The sequence below is a fragment of the Talpa occidentalis genome, unplaced genomic scaffold (assembly GCF_014898055.3).
Source record: "Talpa occidentalis isolate TD23 unplaced genomic scaffold, MPIMG_talOcc4v2.1 talOcc4.10, whole genome shotgun sequence".
In the NCBI taxonomy this organism is placed as follows: Eukaryota; Metazoa; Chordata; class Mammalia; order Eulipotyphla; family Talpidae; genus Talpa; species Talpa occidentalis.
In genome coordinates, this window is record NW_023600993.1 from 22,007,599 (window position 1) to 22,026,542 (window position 18,944).

The window sequence follows — 18,944 nt, forward strand, 5'->3', positions numbered from 1 at the left end:
ACAAGATAGAATGTCAAAAGGGACCTTTAATGCGTATTTATATTTAAACATCAGACCTAACAGAAAGCCCTGAAGCTTTACACAATGATTGGAGCCTTGTAAGAACCTAATTAATGTATCATCGGGTGAATGGTTGGCCTGGCACACGAGCTGTTCTGAGCGGTGTGAGGGGTCATTCAGTTGCAGTGATTCAGCGGCCCAGCAGAAAAGCACCCGGAAAGGCAGCTTTGTCTGGCTTACCGCCTTTTCAGACCCACTTGATAATGCTCGTGTCAGTTCCAACTGAAGCGTGTGCCAGATTGTAGATAGCTGGAGCTGGCATTTCAAAGTGGTTAATTGTGAAACTTTAGAAGAAAATGGGCACATTCTTCCTAAGGTGGCTGCTCAAAGGCAGTGTCCTCCCCCAGCCCCCCAGCTCTGCGGGGCTCACTTTTGTTCTGTTGCCACATGAAGAGTACAAGGAACACTGAGCCTTTCCCCTTGGCAGCATCTATGTTGGTGTCTTTGCTGGGACTGCTTTGCCATGTTAAAATGTGTCCCGTGTATTAAAATGAAATTGTCACTGCTGGGTGGTGCAGCATAACATGGTTTGACACTAAGTGCCAGCAGCTACAGAAAACAGACTTTTATTGCATTTATTCTTTCAGAGACGAGAGTCTCTAAAGGCTCACTGCAGACATTCACTTAGTTAAATCTGAATGAAGCCAAAGTGAACAATCTATGCTGCTGTCTCTGTGTTCATAGAAACAGCCCCCATCCGATTTGATTTGGCTGCAAAGCAGTCTTAAGAAAAGATGATCATTCTTAGAATCCAAAAGTGAAGTCTTGAGGCTTTCAAGGCAGAACAAAAATATTTTAGGTGGGTACGGTAGGTTAGCCACCTGATTCTCTTCCTTAGCATTGTCTGTATTCCCTAAAATATATAATGCACACACACACACACACACACACACACACCCCTTGTTTTAATTTTCATTTAGAATTCCATGTCATTTTAAGACAAAGAGAAAGGATTTGATTTGTAGGACTCTTGCAAGCAATCTTTAGATTCTTAACTGCCTTTTATCTAGATGAGTACCCAGAGAGAGATTGAACAGGGAGGGGACTCTGGGGCATAAGCTTTTCATTCTGTAGCTCTCCTGGAATAAAAAATTCCATAAAGTAACATCTGTAGTAATTAAGGGCTTACATTTTCCTCTCCCATTCATGTCTCTGCTAGAAGGGAAGGTTATTTTCCCTAAGAGACTGAGATAGTAGATCCTGTGAGAAGAGAGAGCAAAATTAGAATTCTTTTGTTCCTAGAAATGGGAGTTTCCCACCTCTAATAAATAAATAACAAGTGGAAAGACTTAAAAGACTTACTATAAAATATTCCGCTGAATGACAAATTGAAAAATTTAGCTACTCCTAATATTTGAAATGGATAAAGAGTCATCTTGCCTTTCTAATCCACCTTCTAGGAAGCCAACCGCAGTCTCCTAGAATTCGTTTCTTCATCTCGCCAATGTATAACTATATGTCTGAGGCTATTTCCAGAAAACGAGTGATTCAAAAACTCTGCTGTGGTTTTTCATTTGTTAAATCCTGCTCCTATTTCCACATCCTGAAAGGGATTTTGAGGAAGTTGTGATTAAGGGGTGAACAAAATTCTCTTTTTGTCTTTGTTTTTATTTATTAAAATTTAAAGCTGTTACACCTCTCATTTTCTTTTCATTTTGACACAGTATTGATTCATTCTTCATATATTCTCCCCAATAATGCTTACATAGATCCACTGGGCTATCTGATAAATGAATATCAACTAATAATGTCATATCAAATTCCTATACTTTTTTGTCATAGCAGGTCCAGCTACATAATTTATGGCACCCAGTGAAAGATAAAAATGCAAGAACTCTGTATAGAAATTATTTGAATTTTAATTCCTGCCTTATAGCTCTCACCCAAATTAACTCAACATTGTCTTCAAATATAACAGAAAAAAACTTCTAGAAGAAAACACAGGAAAAGAGATTCTTGACTTTGGTCTTGACAATGTGTATATATATATATACACACACACACATACCCCTAAAGCTACAAAATAGAAAGAAAAAAAATGGGACTGCATTGAACAAAATGCTCCTGTCCAGCAAAGGAAACAATCAACAAAATGAAAGGACAGCCTAGGGAATGACAAACAACATCTCTATATCATATATCTCATAAGGGGGCCATATCCAAAGAAAATAAGCAACTTAAAGAACTCAATAACAAGACACCAAATAGTTCAATTAAAATTGGGCATAAAACCTGAATAAAAATTTTTTCAAGATATACTAAAGACCAATCATTACCTGAAAATGTATTTCACATCAGTAATCATTTGGGAAATGCAGGTCAAAACAATAATGAGCGATTACCTCATGCCTGTTAGAATGGTGATCCCCACAAGGAGAAGAGATAAAAAATGCTGATGAGGATGTGGAGAAAAGAAAACACTTGTGTGATGTTGGTGAAATGATTAATTGGTAGCGTCACTGTAGAAAATATTATGGAGATTTTCTCAAAAACTTAAAAGAACTATCATACAATACAGCAAATTCCACCTATGAAAATATATCCAAAGGAAACAAAAATACTATATAGAGGAACTATCTGCACCCTCATGTTCATAGCATTGTTTAAGATAGTAAAGATATGGCTGCCACCTACGTGTCCACTGAAGGATGAGTGGATAAAGAAGTTGTATATATATAATGGAATATTATTCAGCCATAAAAAAGATGGAAATTCTGTCATTTGTGATAAAGTGGATAAACCTTCAGGGCATTATGTTAAATTAAATAAGTCAGAGAAGGACAAATTATACATGATCTCATTTATATGTGGAATCTAAGAAAAAAGAAAGAAAAAAAGGCAAAAAAAACCCAAACCAAAGATATCAGATTTGGAGTTACAAGAGACAGGAGATGGGGCACAGGGAATTGGATTAAGGAATAAAAACATCCAGACTTCTAGTTATAATGTAAATAAGTACTAGGGGTGTAACATATAACATGTTAACTGCACTGCACATAGTCTATATAAAAGTTGTTAGGAGAGTTCTCATCATCAGCGGGAAAAAAAAAATTGTTTTTTTTTTTGTTCATATGAGTTGATGGATGTTCACTAACCTTATTATTGTGATCTTTTCACAATATGTGAAACTCAAAACATTATGTTGTACACCTTAAATTTATGCAGTGCTCTATGTCATTTATACCTCAAAAAAGTAGGGGAAAGAGTAAGGAGATACACTTGAACTCATTAAAAAAAAAATAATTTCAAGGACCTCCCTGGTGGCACAGAGGTTAAAGTCTCAGTGCTCTCAAGCCATCGCCAGCCACTGGGGAATAAGTTCAATCCCCGGCCAGGGAGCTAACCCTCCTGGCAGCAGACCTCACCTAGCTCACCTGCTGCTCCCCTCAGCAGAGTATTCCAGTAGATCCACCTGTTCTACCCACCCCCACTCTGTCTCTGGTGAATCCTCTCACCCCCGTCACCTCTGGCCTATACTCCAGTTCTTGTGTGCATATATAAAACAAATCTTTAAAAAAATAATTCTGAGATGATAATGACAGAGCTTTATACCAAAGCAGAGTCATTCTAAGTCTGGCACTCTATGTTAGCACATGGGTTTTGCATGATGATGTCCATCCTACTTGGCAGGTAAAGATTTGCCAAGCACATTTTATAAAAGATGTATGTACATACCCCATACGAATTTTACATCAGAGAAGATAATTCATTTTAATTTAAATCGGAAAATAATTACAACTTCCCAAATAAAATGTGCTTATCATATGATCTTCAAATTCCTTAACCTGATAATTCAGATACCCTTGTCTATACCATCCAACTTATCTCCCAGAATTTTCCCTTAAAATTTCCACTCCAGGGCCTCCCTGGTGGCGCAGGGGTTGAGTGCTGGGTTGTGAAGCTGCCTGCAGCCTCTGCAGCACCGGTTCCATCCCCGGCTGCTCCCGGGCCACTGGAGGAGGGTCCCACATGGCACGCAGACCTCTCCTGCCGCCTGCTGCTCCCCTCAACAGTGTACTTCGGTCCTTCTGCCTGCTCTGCTCCCCGCTCTGGCTCTGGTGAATTCTCTCACCCTCCCATGCTTCTGACTGTAACCAGTGCATGTATAAACAAAAACAAACAAACAAACAAACAAATAAATAAACCTGCCTCTATAATAAATAAATAAATAAATAAATAAATAAATAAATAAATAAATAAATTTCCACTCCAGCCATGGTCTGCTTCTTCTACGCCATTAACAAGGGGCCCAGGTACTCTCACCTCTACCCTAATCACTCCTCCCAAGACCTTCCTGGCTTTTCTCAGTGTCTCCCTGGCTTCTGGAATTCTGTAGTGTAATAAATATATAATTTATTTGGTATTTGCATCCATATTTTTTCTTATCTTTTTCCTTCTGCATGTAATAAGGCCATATAATATCATCTTAAAAATACATATCAAACTTAAATCTGGGACATTTTAGGAGCTTACAAAATGGCTCCATTCCAAGGAGCTCATATTAATAACACAGCAGAAAATCCAAAATTATGCTTTGTCTTTTAGGCAAACCTAGAGTTTTCATACACACTCTTTCATGAGTATGTGTCATGTTTCTTTAATTTATTTTTGCCTCTGGTGTACTGTGTAGGATTTAATATCTTTTAATTAGATTCAATCCTTTAATTTTATCTTCCCTAATTTCATAAAATAACTAAAGCCAGATACATTTATTATCTAGAAAAATATTCCCAATGCTACTATAGTTAATTTATAACTCCTGCCAATGTTGACATTCTGAAGGTATGGCTCAAAATGTTCATTTACCAGTTTATATGTAATGTATTCGACACAAGAAACCCAGATTAGGAATATTAAAGTTAAGTATGAAAAACAAAGGACTGTCCAAAATTCATAATTTAGAGACTTTGTAACTTAGGTGTGGGTATCGATACTCTCCTCTCACATTGGGGACCCCAAATAACTCTTTTTTGTATATATCGCCCAGTAAATTTCCCTTCAAATTATCATGATGTCATTGATGAAGACATTACTGTATTAATCATTCCTTTAGGCTGCAAGTCATTGAAATAAAGCAGAACTCAATGTGCTTTGAGGAATCCCTCAGCAGTAGTTCTTAGTAATTACACTACAGGTATTGGTGTCAGGCAGTTGTCAATGAACAGCCGATTTTACCACCTATTGGCAAGGCAGTTCTTGTCTTTACATCTTGGCTGCCATCCTTGTTGATCTGAAGAGCAAGAGCAAGACAGACATTTCAGGTTTTCTATTTCAGACATTCCACAGATATTTATTAAGCACTCTCAGCTGCCAAACATTGAGGTAGGGATTAAATAAGAAAATGCCTGAGTATCACCTGTGGTGAGGACTCAGCAGCCACAGAGACACATTTCAAGAGAGTGATAGGCCACGATGTTCTATTGGCAGCTCATGCTGATCACAGCAGCAGCTGACAATTGTGGTAAAATTCTCAAATCAAGTTTTTCATGGCTTTCCTATTTTCCCTTTGAATTTTTATTTATTTTTCCTAGATATACATAATGTCATGAACAGATATAATTTCCTTTATGTCTTTTTCCAGAATGGAGTCTACTGAAAAATGTGAAGTGGTCATTCAACATTTTAATGGAAAATATCTGAAAACACCACCAGGCATCCCAGGTAAGACATGCCATTAAGTAATAATTAAATACTGTGCAGGCTTGTGGCTAGTTTGAGAGTGAGTGAATGGAAAGGCTTTGGTTAGTCAGAGAGAGAAAAAAGGGTTGCTTTCATGAATGTGCATTTTTCATACTAAGGGCAACTCATCTGTCTCAAAACTAACAAATGTTGCTTAGAGATTTTTCTTTGGCCTTTCTGTAAAATATCTGCTGCTAATTCTCTAAAAGAAATTAGAAGGAATGTATAGAAAAGAGTAGTTAAAAATGTACTTGAAGTGAAGGATGTGTATGACTCCTATTATTATTGATATCCTGATTTCTAATTTATAAAATATCTAAATGGTGATGTTCAAAGTTGGGGCCATATATTGATGCCTATTCTCAAACATTTCTTACAATCCAGGACAAGAAAAACATAGAAAGTGAGAGGAAGCATTTGCAAATTTTTATATCAATTTGATATTTTCATAATATCTGAGTGCATAATTTCATATTTTACAAAAATATTAATATATGAAACAAATTTTAACTATCCATGCATTAGGGATAGCCTGAGAACGATGAATCCAGACCATCTCAAGACATTTCACATTTTCCAAGGCAAACTTCTTAAGATTTTATACACTTCATAAAATGATAAAATTATGCTATTAAGAGTTATATTTAACATAAAATGTTGACCATTTTGCATGTTTCAGAGCATAACCTAGAAATTTTTCTATTTGATTTTAATCTGGTAGTAATGTATGTGGAAAACATTTAATATTAGATGAGTACATTTAAAAATTTATCTTACTCATATATAAAAATATTCAAGACTAAATGAAGTGTTAAAACTAATTATAATAAGCAGGTAAATAAATATCTTATTAAAGGATGTTGCTTTATTTCTTCTTTTTTGATGTATTTGTTACCCTTGGTTTTGGTAAATTATCAGGGAGAAATACTACTTCTTCAGTTTTATGATTTTTTTTTCATTTCATCTTTAAAAGCTGTATTTTTGTAGTTTTTTGCTATGTAATAGATGTACTGTTTCAAACCTATGGTTAGAGAGTTCAGGGATTGAGCATTTCAGTTCCTTAAAATACATTGAATAAAAGAGAAAGTCTGAACAGAAAGAGAAATATTATTGTGTGAGGATCAGAGTATTCTTATGATTTTTGGGAGTTTCTTGTTCTTTAGGGAGGTTGGTGGTAGGAAAGTAGAGAAGCCCTTCAGACGTGGATGCTTTGGAAAATTCTAAGTAGCATCCCTGGTTAATCACGGAGTCAGCAGTGAACTCTATGCTCGATCTGCTTAGCTTCTATGCGTTATGTTCCCTGGAGAACTAACTGCATTATGATCCAATTGGAGACATATGGTGTTGTTAAGAAAAGAGTTAGCAGTTTTCATCTCAGAATGTAAGCTGTCCTTGCATTTTAGAAGAAATATATATATTTTTTTCCTTTTAGCATTTAAGAGACATTTAAAGACACTCTGTTCAGACCATCATGGAATACAGGTGTTGTATTGTTAGAGGATTTCTCCCCCTATTTTCCCCTTGGTATCTAACAGATGTCTGCCTATAAAGAAGGCGGACAAACCAGACATGAATTATCAAATGATATTAAAAATTGAAGAATGAGAAAATTTTGTTAAAATTATTGTTGATTCTAGTTTTAATACACATCTTCCTTTCAAATTTTTCTTCTTTTTTGAAAAAAAAAATTGAAATCCTTCTTGACCTGATTTGAAACTGTTTTATTTGATTTAACCCACAAAACATACAACTGACAAGTATAATTTAATGCTAAAGACAAAGGACATCACTACAAAACCCAAATGTCTGGGCATCCTTTCTGAAAATGCAGGCTATCTAAATATCTAAATATCATAGCTACACCCAATGGAAGCATTGTGAATAGCAAGAACTTGGAGATGAGTTTCTCACTCACTTTTATCTCTTGGGAGCACAAGAGGCAAAAGAAAAATCATGCTCTCTTCTAAAACTCTTAAGACATATAACTTTATGTTTCTGAGATTGGCACTCAACTTAATAGAATTAAATGTGATATTGATCATCATCAGAACCTGCATTTACTTACTTAATGCATTACTTTGAAAGTCAAATAGAGTTTTATAAAGACTCCAAATGCTAACTGAAAATAGTGGCTCTTTGATATTTAAATCTGATGTGGAATTAAAGAGAACATAATACAAGATGTGGGCATTTTGGAAAGCACAGTAGTAAAATATCCTCTTTGGGGTACAATTTACTCGGCTGTAACAAGAATAATCAAATTTGGGTGTATACTATTACCTTTATTTGTCCTCGTGATTACTTATTGTAGATAATCAAAATCATTGAAAAACTATCCAAATCCAGTTTTCTATCCATCCTGAAGATTCTGAATGGGATGTTACTATCTTCTGAGAAAAATTTTTAGTATATATTTTGAAAAGAAGTTACCAATTTCCTAAATTTTTAAAATATGACTATAGCATTAGAAAGACCATCCATGCTGGGCCTCCCCTGGTGGCACAGCGGTTGAGCGCTGGGTTGCAAAGCTGCCGTAGCCTCTGCAGCGCCTATTTGATCCCCGGCCACTGGGTGAGGGTCCCACATGGTGCGAAGACCTCTCCTGCTGCCCACTGCTCCCCTCAGCAGTGTACTTCATCAGTCTGCCTGTTCTGCTATTTGCTCTGGCTCTGGTGAATTCTTTCACCCTCCTGTGCTTCTGGCTGTACCCAGTGCTTGTATAAATAAATAAATAAGTCTTAAAAAAAAAAAAAAAGACCATCCATGCTTCATACTTATAGGTATGTTAATTAAAAACAACTGATCTGACCACCTACAACTCAAATAGAATTCTAAAAATCTCAGCAATCCCCATTATTAAGACATGGGTCACTCAATTAAGGAGACTGAAATTATACAGAACTTCATGTCAATTGTTTCAATGCAATCTTTTAAGGTTGTATGAATGAGTGACCCACAATGATCCAAAAATGACCAAAGAGCCCTAAGAAAGCTGATGAAGAAGTTAAATATTCAATCAATGAATATTCTTCTAGAGGCCTGCTTTTATTACTTATGTATTTGTTTAGCATTCTATTTTTTTTTTAAGATTTATTTATTTATTTGTACAAGCACTGGGTACAGTCAGAAGCACAGGAGGGTGAGAGAATTCACCAGATCCAGAGCAGGGAACAGAACAGGCAGACTGACGAAATACACTGCTGAGGGAAGCAGTGGGCACAGCAGGAGAGATCTGTCGCGCCATGTGGAACCCTCCCTGGCAGCCAGGTATCGAACTGGCACTGCAGAGGCTGAGGGCAGCCCAGCGCTCAACCGCTGCACCACCAGGGGAGGCCCTATTTAGCACTCTAATGACCACATGCCAGGGTACTTTTTTTATTTGTTTGTTTTTGTATTTATTTCTTACATTGTTAATTGTTGGGCTGTATTTGGTTTCTCCCATCACACAGCACCCGTGATCATGTCCACAGATCCTTTTGTAGAGCCCTGCTTTTAACTTTAAGCAAGTGAGAACAATTGATCTGACATTGTCCCTACTAATGTCTCCATTTAGGTAAGATGTGGACATTTGCACATCTTACTAGGCAAATGTAGTGCCATTTTGGTTTCCGTCACACCTGACAATACCCCCTCTTAAAGGAAATGCAAACTTAATTATTTTCCTGAGATGACCATTTCATTTTCAAATCCCCTACTGTGTCATTGCTGTGAAATCGCCTCAAACCCATACTTTGACATTCTGACTTTCAAATTCTAAAATCATCACAGTTAAGTATATTCACAGGAACCTATAACACTGACCACATTTATGTTGCTGTCTGCATTTTGATTCTAATCATTCTAGGAATAATTGCTCATTAAATCTGACTCATGTTGGTATTTCATTTTGATTCCTGATAGATTATGTGAGTTGGAGGAGAACTCTAGATATTTTCTTTTAGATCGTCCTCTCTCTTCTTGGGTTCCTCCTATTTGTTTCTATAAGATCTAATTTTAATGAACATATTATGGATTGTTAATGGCTAGAGTGTCATAGAAGTAGCACTTTTCACTTTGAATTATAAAACTAGCTCCAGATTTTGGTTACCTGGATCAGTGAAGCTAAATATACTAGCCAAAAATCAAATCAGTTGAAGTGTGATATGTATGATCCAGGAAATTAACAAAAATCAGATGGCTGCATTGCTATTAGCAGAGGGAAGAAAAGGCCAAAGAGCCTTAAACAGCGTCAATCATTGTAGCCATCCACAGAAAGAGATTATCCAGTATTTTCCCCTTCCCCTGGAGGGAAAAGAAAACACAGTGTTCCATAAATGTTGCATGTCCTACATATCGATCTTGATGTTTTCTGTACAAAATGAAGGATCATTAGTTGCTTGCCTGCCTAACCCCAGACATTTCTTTGTCCCATAATGAATTGTGCGGCAGTGCTGTGCAGCCCCAAAGCATTCCATTTTCCAACCTCAGGCAAAAGCAAAGGGTAAGTTCCCAGATACTTCAGGGATCTTTAGGGCATGAGCTTGAAAGGCTCACTTTCAAAGAGACCCCGGAGCAGAGTGCTCGCCATGTGGAAAAGTCTTCCACGTGTCAGGACATGTATTGATGAACAGAACAGGCAGGCTAGTTTGTAGAAACATAAATCACAGTTTGCTCTCAAACGAAACTTTGCCTGTAAGCACATTTCCTATTCATGGAGCAGTCATTCCAGAAAAAAAAAATGGAATAACTCACTTTTAATGTGATTTTCTTACTCTTTAGATAATAATTTCTAATCCCAGCTATATGCCAAAAAATAGGGAAGCATTGAGAGAGTGCTCACCCTATTTTGAAATCTTTTTAATTTCAATAAATCTTGTGATTGACAGAAATGTGGATAATTGATGAAGGAATCCTATTTTTTTCTTTTTTTTTCTTTTTTCTATTTTCTTAATTTTTAAATTTTTATTTTTTTAACATCATTGTTCATTTTTACACAATATCTGCTTCCCCCCACCCCCTCAGGTGTAGTCCCCATAGCGTTTCCTTCACCAACGCACCCGTGCACCGTCACCTCAGTCCTCTGTGCTCCTCCCTCCCTCTCTCTGACCCGTCTCCCACCTCACCCCGCAGGATATCTCTGATATATAATTGTCCATTTTTGCTCTGTTGTATTTTGTACTGTTATTATTTTTTTGCACTGATGTCTTATTTGGTTCCCCTATATTCCTGCTATAAGTGAAACCATGTGATATTTTTTGTTTTCCTTCTGGCTTATTTCACTGAGCATAATTCCTTCTAGCCCCATCTGCATTGCTGTGAATGGCATGAGTTTATCTTTTTTGATTGCTGAATAATATTCCATTGTGTATATGTGCCACATCTTCTTGATCCAGTCATCTATTTTTGGGCATTTGGGTTGTTTCCAGGTTTTACCTATTGCAAATAGTGCTGCAATAAACATAGGGATACAGGTGGTCTTTTGAATCAAAGTTTTTGTGTCCTTTGGGTAGATCCCTAGGAGTGGAATTGCTGGGTCATATGGTAGCTCCATTTTTAGCAGACTGAGGAACCTCCAGATAGCTTTCCACAGTGGTTGGACCAGTTTGCACTCCCACCAGCAATGCAGGAGAGTTCCTTTTTCACCACATCCTTGCCAACATTTGTTGTTGCTTGTTTTTTTGATATGTGCCATTCTCACTGGTATAAGGTGGTATCTCAATGCGGTTTTAATTTACATCTCCCTGATGATAAGGGATGTTGAACATTTTTTCATATACCTGTTGGCCATTTGCATTTCCTCTTTGGAGAAATGTCTTATAGGTTCTTCTGCCCATTTCTTGATTGGATTGTGTATTTTATTTTGTTGAGTTCTTTTTTTTTTTTTAAGAGTTATTTATTTATTTATTTATACAAGCACTATGTACAATCAGAAGCACAGGAGGGTGAGAGAATTCACCAGAGCCAGAGTGGGAAGCAGAATAGGCAGAAGGAGCGGAGTACACTGCTGAGGGGATCAGCGGGCGTGGCAGGAGAGGTTTGTGTGCCATGTGGGACCCGTGTCTGTGGTCAGGGATCGAACCGGTGCTGCTGAGGCTGAGGGCAGCTTCGCTGCCCAGTGCTCAACTGCTGGGCCACCAGGACCCTGAGTTCTTTTTATATCTTTGTGATCAGTCCCTTATAAGTTGACTGGGGTGCGAAGATTTTTTTCCCAAGCAGTGGGGTGTTTCTCTGTTTTGGTTAATGTCTCTTTTGCTGTGTAGAAGCTTTTCAGTTGGATGTAATCCCAGGTGTTTATCTTTTCCTTGACTATCTTGGCTTTGGGTAGTGAGTCTTTAAAGATGTTATTGCGATGTACGTCTTGTAGCATTTTACCTATATTTTGTTCTATATATTTTATGTTTTCAGGTCTTATGTCCAGTTATTTTATCCATTTTGAGTTTTTGGGTTTTTTTGTACATGGTGAAAGGTAGTGGTCTAGTTTCATTTTTTTTGCATGTGTTGGTCCAGTTTTCCCAGCACCATTTGTTGAACAAACTGTCCATGTGCCATTGCATGTTCTTTGTTCCTTAGTCAAAGATCAGTTGTCCATGTAAGTGTGGTTTTATTTCTGGGCTCTTTATTCAGAGGAATCCTATTTTTCTAATAAACTAAATTATGTGACTTCTTGATGTTTTTGCATGTAATTTTACTATATTATGCCTATAGAAATAAAAATTGTGTATAATGGTGGACATTTATGTATTGTATATATGTATATTCATACATATATGTTCATGGTAGCATCTGAAGAAGAATATTTAAAGTCTGACCATTGTTTTAAGGAAAAAAGGAAAATATATGATTAAAAATTAAAACTTCTATATTAAAGGCATCACTGTAGTTAAATGAAATTTGTATTAAAAATGCTTTAATATGAATATTTGAGTGATAGATTTACAAGTTTTTATTAGTAGAAAATGTTTCAGTCAGTGTTTCCATGATGTCATCAGTCTTAAATCCACAAACTCACCTATAGTTGATTAAGAGACAACAAATAGAAAAATATTATGGTGTACATTGTGGGAAAAATATATCTCTATGGCTCTACTCAGGTGAAGCATTACCTAACTTAGAGTTTTTCATCTTTGTGACACTAACGCTTCATTTGAATAATAAACTTTGCAAATGCTGCATTCCTTCCACTGCATATCAGTTTGATTTATTATTAATAAGAGGATTTTCTTAATGCCTATGAATTATTTTGTGAAGCCACTCATCTTTAATGTTGATGATGTCTTCCACATTATTTTTTTGTACCAAGCAGTCAGTTGCTTCATGATGAAACAATGTTAGAATATTATTTGTGAAATTCACAGAGGACCATTACAACTTAATGATCAATAGAATCTTACAATCTATATGAATTCTATACATGTGGACTTGGTCAATCATTTCTCAAACTTCCGATTGAAAAGGTAAACATGTTATAAAGGTAAACATGTTGTGAGTTGGTGGCTGCTTAGACAGGGGAATAAAGGAGGGCAGAGATGATAATGTTTCAAAAGCTGAACACTGAGTAATCAAATAGAGAAGGTGCAAGGGATCATCTTCAAGAGCTTAGGAATGATTGAATGAATTTTATGCCCCAGGCCATATACTACCTTTCACCTGTGATTGCAGCTCAGGTGAGGTGGGCAGTCTTTGCAACACCTTGGAATCACCCCATCTCAAGCATCCACTGAGACCCTCCATTTTTCTGCCTTATGGAAAAGTCTACATGTACTCACACAGCAGACATAGGTTTTCTACAAATTTTGGCTGAGTTTTCACTGTTGGGGAATCAATGGACACGAGTCAGTGAATGAGCCTCTCACCTTTGCAGGGACAATTGTGGATCACATTCTGCAGGGTTACTTAAGGGGTTGCCACAGCAGTAGTAAGTTCTGTGAAGCACCTTTTATTGGCTTTTCTTTTTTCCCTTTCTTTTCCATGTCATCTTATCTGCTAGCTGGCATCAGTTCCCAATTAAATTACCTTGTCCCAGGCTCTGATTTTAAGGGAACTCAAATTAAGGTGTATATTCCAGGAACAGTGATGGTGAACTACTTTTTGATTTTTAACTTCTGACCACAGAGGAAGATGAACTCAGCTAACGTGGTGAAGTGCATTTCATAGGCTGAATTTATTGCATTTTATGATATTTTCATAGCAGACCTTATTGATAATAAGAATGAATGTTAGTAGTAGTAGTCGACACAGGTAATGAGGATTTAACTTTAGCAAGAGAAGTATGAAGATGATAAGGATGAAGAGCCCCTGGTGAGCACGGCTGACCTGGGAATAATTTAGGATATATAAAATCAGATGGTAGTGGCTGAAACAGAATAAGGAGGGGCCCAGGGGCCTATAGGTACTTTGATGGTGGGGACGATGGGATGACATACACCTAGAGAGGTGAGGAAATATGCCCCTGAACCATAGACACTGCCGTATACCAATGCTATCACAATTTAAAAAGAAAAGTAGGGCCTCCCCTGGTGGCAAAGCGGTTGAGCACTGGGCTGCGAAGCTGCCCACAGCCTCTGCAGCGCTGGTTCGATCCCTGGCCACCGGCGAGGGTCCCACATGGCACGCAGACCTCTCCTGCTGTACCCGCTGCTCCCCTCGGCAGTGTATTTCATCGGTTTGCCTGTTCTGCTCCCTGCTCTGGCTCTGGTGAATTTTTTCACCCCCCCATGCTTCTGACTGTGCCCAGTGCTTGTATAAATAAATAAATAAATCTTAAAAAAAAGAAAAAAAAAAGTAGATATTTGATGAAAATGAGGAAGGAATGAGGTACTGAGGAACAGCTATAATTCCAATGAAATAAAGGTGAGGTGCAGATAGAAAAAATTACAGTCAAAGAGAAAGCAATCTGTGAGGTTTTCATCTAAGATAAAGGTAGAGTGGTGAGTGCTACAAATTCCAGGGTGTGAATGCCTGTAGTTGACTTGATATGAAGTAGAAATGATGTTTACCTGAACAACTTGAGGTTTCTGATTAGAATGTTAGGCAGTTTTCTACAATGATTTCTGACTTAATCTTACACTTTCTTTGAATTTCTCTTGAAGTTCTAGTCTTCATAGGGTCAAATTAAAAATGTAAATAGGAGCCTCCCTGGTAACACAAGGAGTTAAGACATAAGCTATGAAGCATTCCACAGCCTCTGCAGCACGAGTTTGATCCCCGGCCAGGCAGGGAGCTACCCGCATGGTGCAGCAGACCTCTCCTGACTCTCCCTCTGCTCCCCTCAGCAGTGTACTTTGGTCAGTCTGCCTGTTCTGTCCCCCACTCTGTCTCTGGTGAATCCTCTCACCCCCTCCCATACCTCTGGCCTGTACCCCAGCTCTTATATGCATAAATAAATAAATCTTTTAAAAAATGCAAATAGTTGCTAAAGTAATTTCTGTTTATTTATTTGATTGTAAGTTTTCCAAGTCAGGTTTTGTTTTCATTTTTATGGCTTCAAGGATTAGGCGCATAGTGCAATATAAATTCTCAGTAGATATTCTTTGGAGTTAATGCACAATTCCATGAATTGAACACTTTTCGTGTTTATATTTGTTTTTAATGAACTTCCTGGGGGTGTATGGGAGAGATAGAAGCATGAAAAATCTTGGAGAAAAACATGGAAAGAAATCTTAAATGTTTTTCTTAATTGTTGACCAAAAATTCTCTGTAATGTATTTGTATATTTAAAGTGTGTGTTTGGGAGAGAGAGAGCGAGAGCAAGAGAGAGAGAACATTTAGTGTTCACAAGAAAAAAAGAAGTAATTTGATTGAGAAAGAGTCTACTTACTTTTGGAAAACCCTTATTTTTCCAAGAATTTTTTCCAAGATGTTATTCTAGAAATCAGATTGTTATTTTTTAACCAACTCATTCTTGAATGGTACAGTGATAAATTTTGTGTTGTGTCATGACAAATGGTCTTGCCCAATATATGTTGAAATAATGTTTAAATCTTAACATTTTGCCACTAGAGCTAGTTAAGCTCTGTTACTATGCTGCACTTGTGCCTCCTTTTCCCCATCATGACTTAAATAATATGAATATCTTGAGAAGAAAAAATGTCTCTTGGCCTATGCTTTTGTCCCTTTTCTCATAATGTTTCTTCTCCCTCCCTAAAGGAAGTACAGTATTGTTTTATTATTCCCATAATAAGGTAAGATATAGAGTTCATTAAATATAATATCATATACTTTGCTGACCATGCATTTTCTGTTATGTATGAACAACAATGAGTAGTAGGGGAATTTGAAGACACCATTTGTCTCTAAAATTTGAAATCATCCATAACCCCATGGAATAGATGAGCAAGTTTTCTGTCTTTTTTTTATGTTATATTTATTGAGGACATGTTGACTTACAATATGGTATATGCCTTGCGGGTGTTTAGGTTTAGCCTCTGCAAATGTTTGTTACCTCACCACACAGTTTTCTATACATCTCCAGAATCACAAGCAACTTCACTTATTATTTCTAAAATAGTCACTCCATTCAGGTCTTCAAAAACTTTCTACATTGAAGGTTTCACAGTAAAAGCTTACAAAATAAATATAAAACCTTAATTTTATTTCTTAGACAATGTTTGGCTTTGCCTTCTGTCAGCATCACTAATGAGCATTTAAATCATTTAGTGTCTGTCTGAATGAGTCCTATTAGCCAGCAAAGAGGGTTGAGTGGCTTAAGACCAATTAAGACACCAGTCTTGGAAACCAAGATCTGAATAATTAAGCACTTAGTGCATTTCCAAATCTAGAATCTCATTTAATAGAATTGATTTAGAAACACTTTCTGACCAATTTTTGGATAAATGGATAGTTCCCTGAATGAAATACTTGCCATTCAACTCCCAGTAACCATCAGGAAGCCTGCCATGCACAAAACTCATTATTTATGACCTAATTTTTAGGATGAAAAGTCTGCAAAAATTAAGAAAATATTTTAAGAGGAATATGAATGAAGACACTCATTAGGCAAGCTCTATATCAGCCATTACTTGTTCCTCTTATATCCATTTCCTCTGATTTCTTATCTCTTTAAACCTCTGAGTGATGGATCAATTAGTTTACTATTATTTCTGTTATTTTTAAGTACAGAAAGATAATTTTTTTTCATTGGAAATTGGCACATCAATGGTCTCTTATTAAGACTTCATATATTTCAAGGACACATTTGTCCCATTAGATTGTACCTTGCTGTTCAGTTTATATTTCAAGCATCTAACCCAGTGCCAGGCATAGAATGGTACTAGTAATTGTTTGTTAAATATGTAAATAACTACTGTGGGAGGCAGAATAATGCCTCAGTGACCCCCCTACGATCTCTGAGTTCTAATCGTTACAACTTGCATATATGTTAGGTTACATGGAAAAGATGAATTAGGGTTTTAGTTGAAATTGTTTGCTGATGAGTTGATCTTAAAATATGGAAAGTATTATGGATTATCTGGGTGGGCCCAATATAATCACAAGCATTCTTAAAAGTGGGAGAGAAGGGAGAGAAGATATCAGAGTGATCTGATCATACACAAGCCAAGCTCCCAGTAATTAAGTGGAGGCTGAAAAGGACTTGATCTACTATTGCTGACCTTGATGATGGAGGGATGGGGTAGCCTCTGGAAGTTGTAAAGACAAGGAACTGAATGCTCCCTTAAAGCCTTCAGAAAGGAATTCCGCCCTATTGACATCTTGATTTTAGCCCAGTGGGATCTTGGTCTGAATTCTCACTGTCAGGCTTCTGACATACAAGATAGCAAATCTGCATTGTATTATGCCCCCAAGATTTTGTGGATTTGCTAGATCAGCAATAGAAAGTTAACTCACTTCTCTAAGACTTATTCCAACTGAATATCATCCAAACTATTTCTAAATTATTTTGCTAAACTTTCTTTTAGCTTCTAGACTTCTTTGTGAGACTCATTTGGATTGTTTGTATATTAAACAACAAAAACTGTCTAGTTACTTTGACTTTATAGCTTCACTATACTTTAAACTATACCTTCTTTCTCATGAGGATATATTAGAAGACTGTACAATACCCAAACAGTTTTTTTTTTTTTTGAGGGGTAAGGGGTGTCTTTATATCTCAGAGGATATCATTATTCATTGACCAAAAAAAGTCAGATATTAATTCAAACTATCTGATATTATCAATTATGTCAGAAAATGTATACCACTTATAAATAGAAATTCATACAAATGTGTATCTCTTAGGTCTCAACCTTAATACTAGATTTCCATTATTCCTGTTATTGAAAAATCAGTAGGGCTTAGAAGAGCTCACAGGGGTCATATAGCTGATAGCAGCTTTCTGTTTTAGTTGATTGTATCTAAGCATCAGTTATGCTTCCCCTCCAACTCCTAAAGCTCTACATGTTTCAATCCCATATGAAAACTAGGTTTGGGACAAATTAAAAATTTAAGGGAGGTAAATATGAATACTCATTATGTGTTAACAAATTATGCTTATATAATTTCATTGTCCAAGTGTTTAAAAGAAGTTTCAGTGAATTTTGAATTTACATAAATGTTTTTCTTAGCCAAAGGTATATTAGCACTGCAGCAAGATAAATGCATAACCTTTTTCTCTTAGACCATGAGGGTGATACTTATTTAGGACCAGAAGTTTTTAGCAAACCTTTGTATTGGTGGAATAATTGAAATGTCATCAACTGACTCAACTGACTCATAAGCTGACTCAACAATTTTAGATGATTTTTAACATTCTAGTATTAGAGCAGATGTTAATCCTTCCAGTCTTTTTGCCCAGCTTCCATCAACTAGCACCCTCATATTTTCTAGGTGCACTTCCGCAAGTTGCAGGAACCTCATTTGTCTATATATAATGAGTCCGTAGTGCCTAGAAAGTTACATCCCCCTCCCTAGGGTGACCCTTGAGCAATGATTGACACGTATTGGAGTATCCATTTCCTTTCTTTTGCTTTTAGCGAGAACACTCTGAGTGTAACCTGCACTATCTCAAAAGCTTCCCTGAGGAGAGACATATGAGACACACTCAACGGAAGTTAGCAATTGTTGATAAGAACAGGCATCTCTGTTTAAAAGCATAAACAGTTTGGCTATTGATAAGCTATTTGTAGCAGTAGATGGAATTTTGAGAATTGTAGTCATGTATCCTACAAGTTAGTCAACGCTTGGTGGCACCATTTAGATAATCATAATGTGTCTTAATAAATGTTCATTCA

At 36.7% G+C, this 18,944-nt stretch overlaps 1 protein-coding gene across 8 annotated transcripts in view; it reads left to right on the plus strand.

Moving 5' to 3' along the window:
* RBMS3 (RNA binding motif single stranded interacting protein 3) overlaps positions 1-18,944 on the plus strand; it is a 661,354-nt gene that overhangs the window by 414,646 nt on the left and 227,764 nt on the right. For all 8 annotated transcript variants that reach the window (XM_037525598.2, XM_054692904.1, XM_054692902.1 and 5 more), the window contains exon 6: positions 5,642-5,721. In XM_037525598.2, coding sequence (XP_037381495.2) covers positions 5,642-5,721 — 80 coding nt within the window. The remainder of the gene's footprint in view (positions 1-5,641; positions 5,722-18,944) is intronic.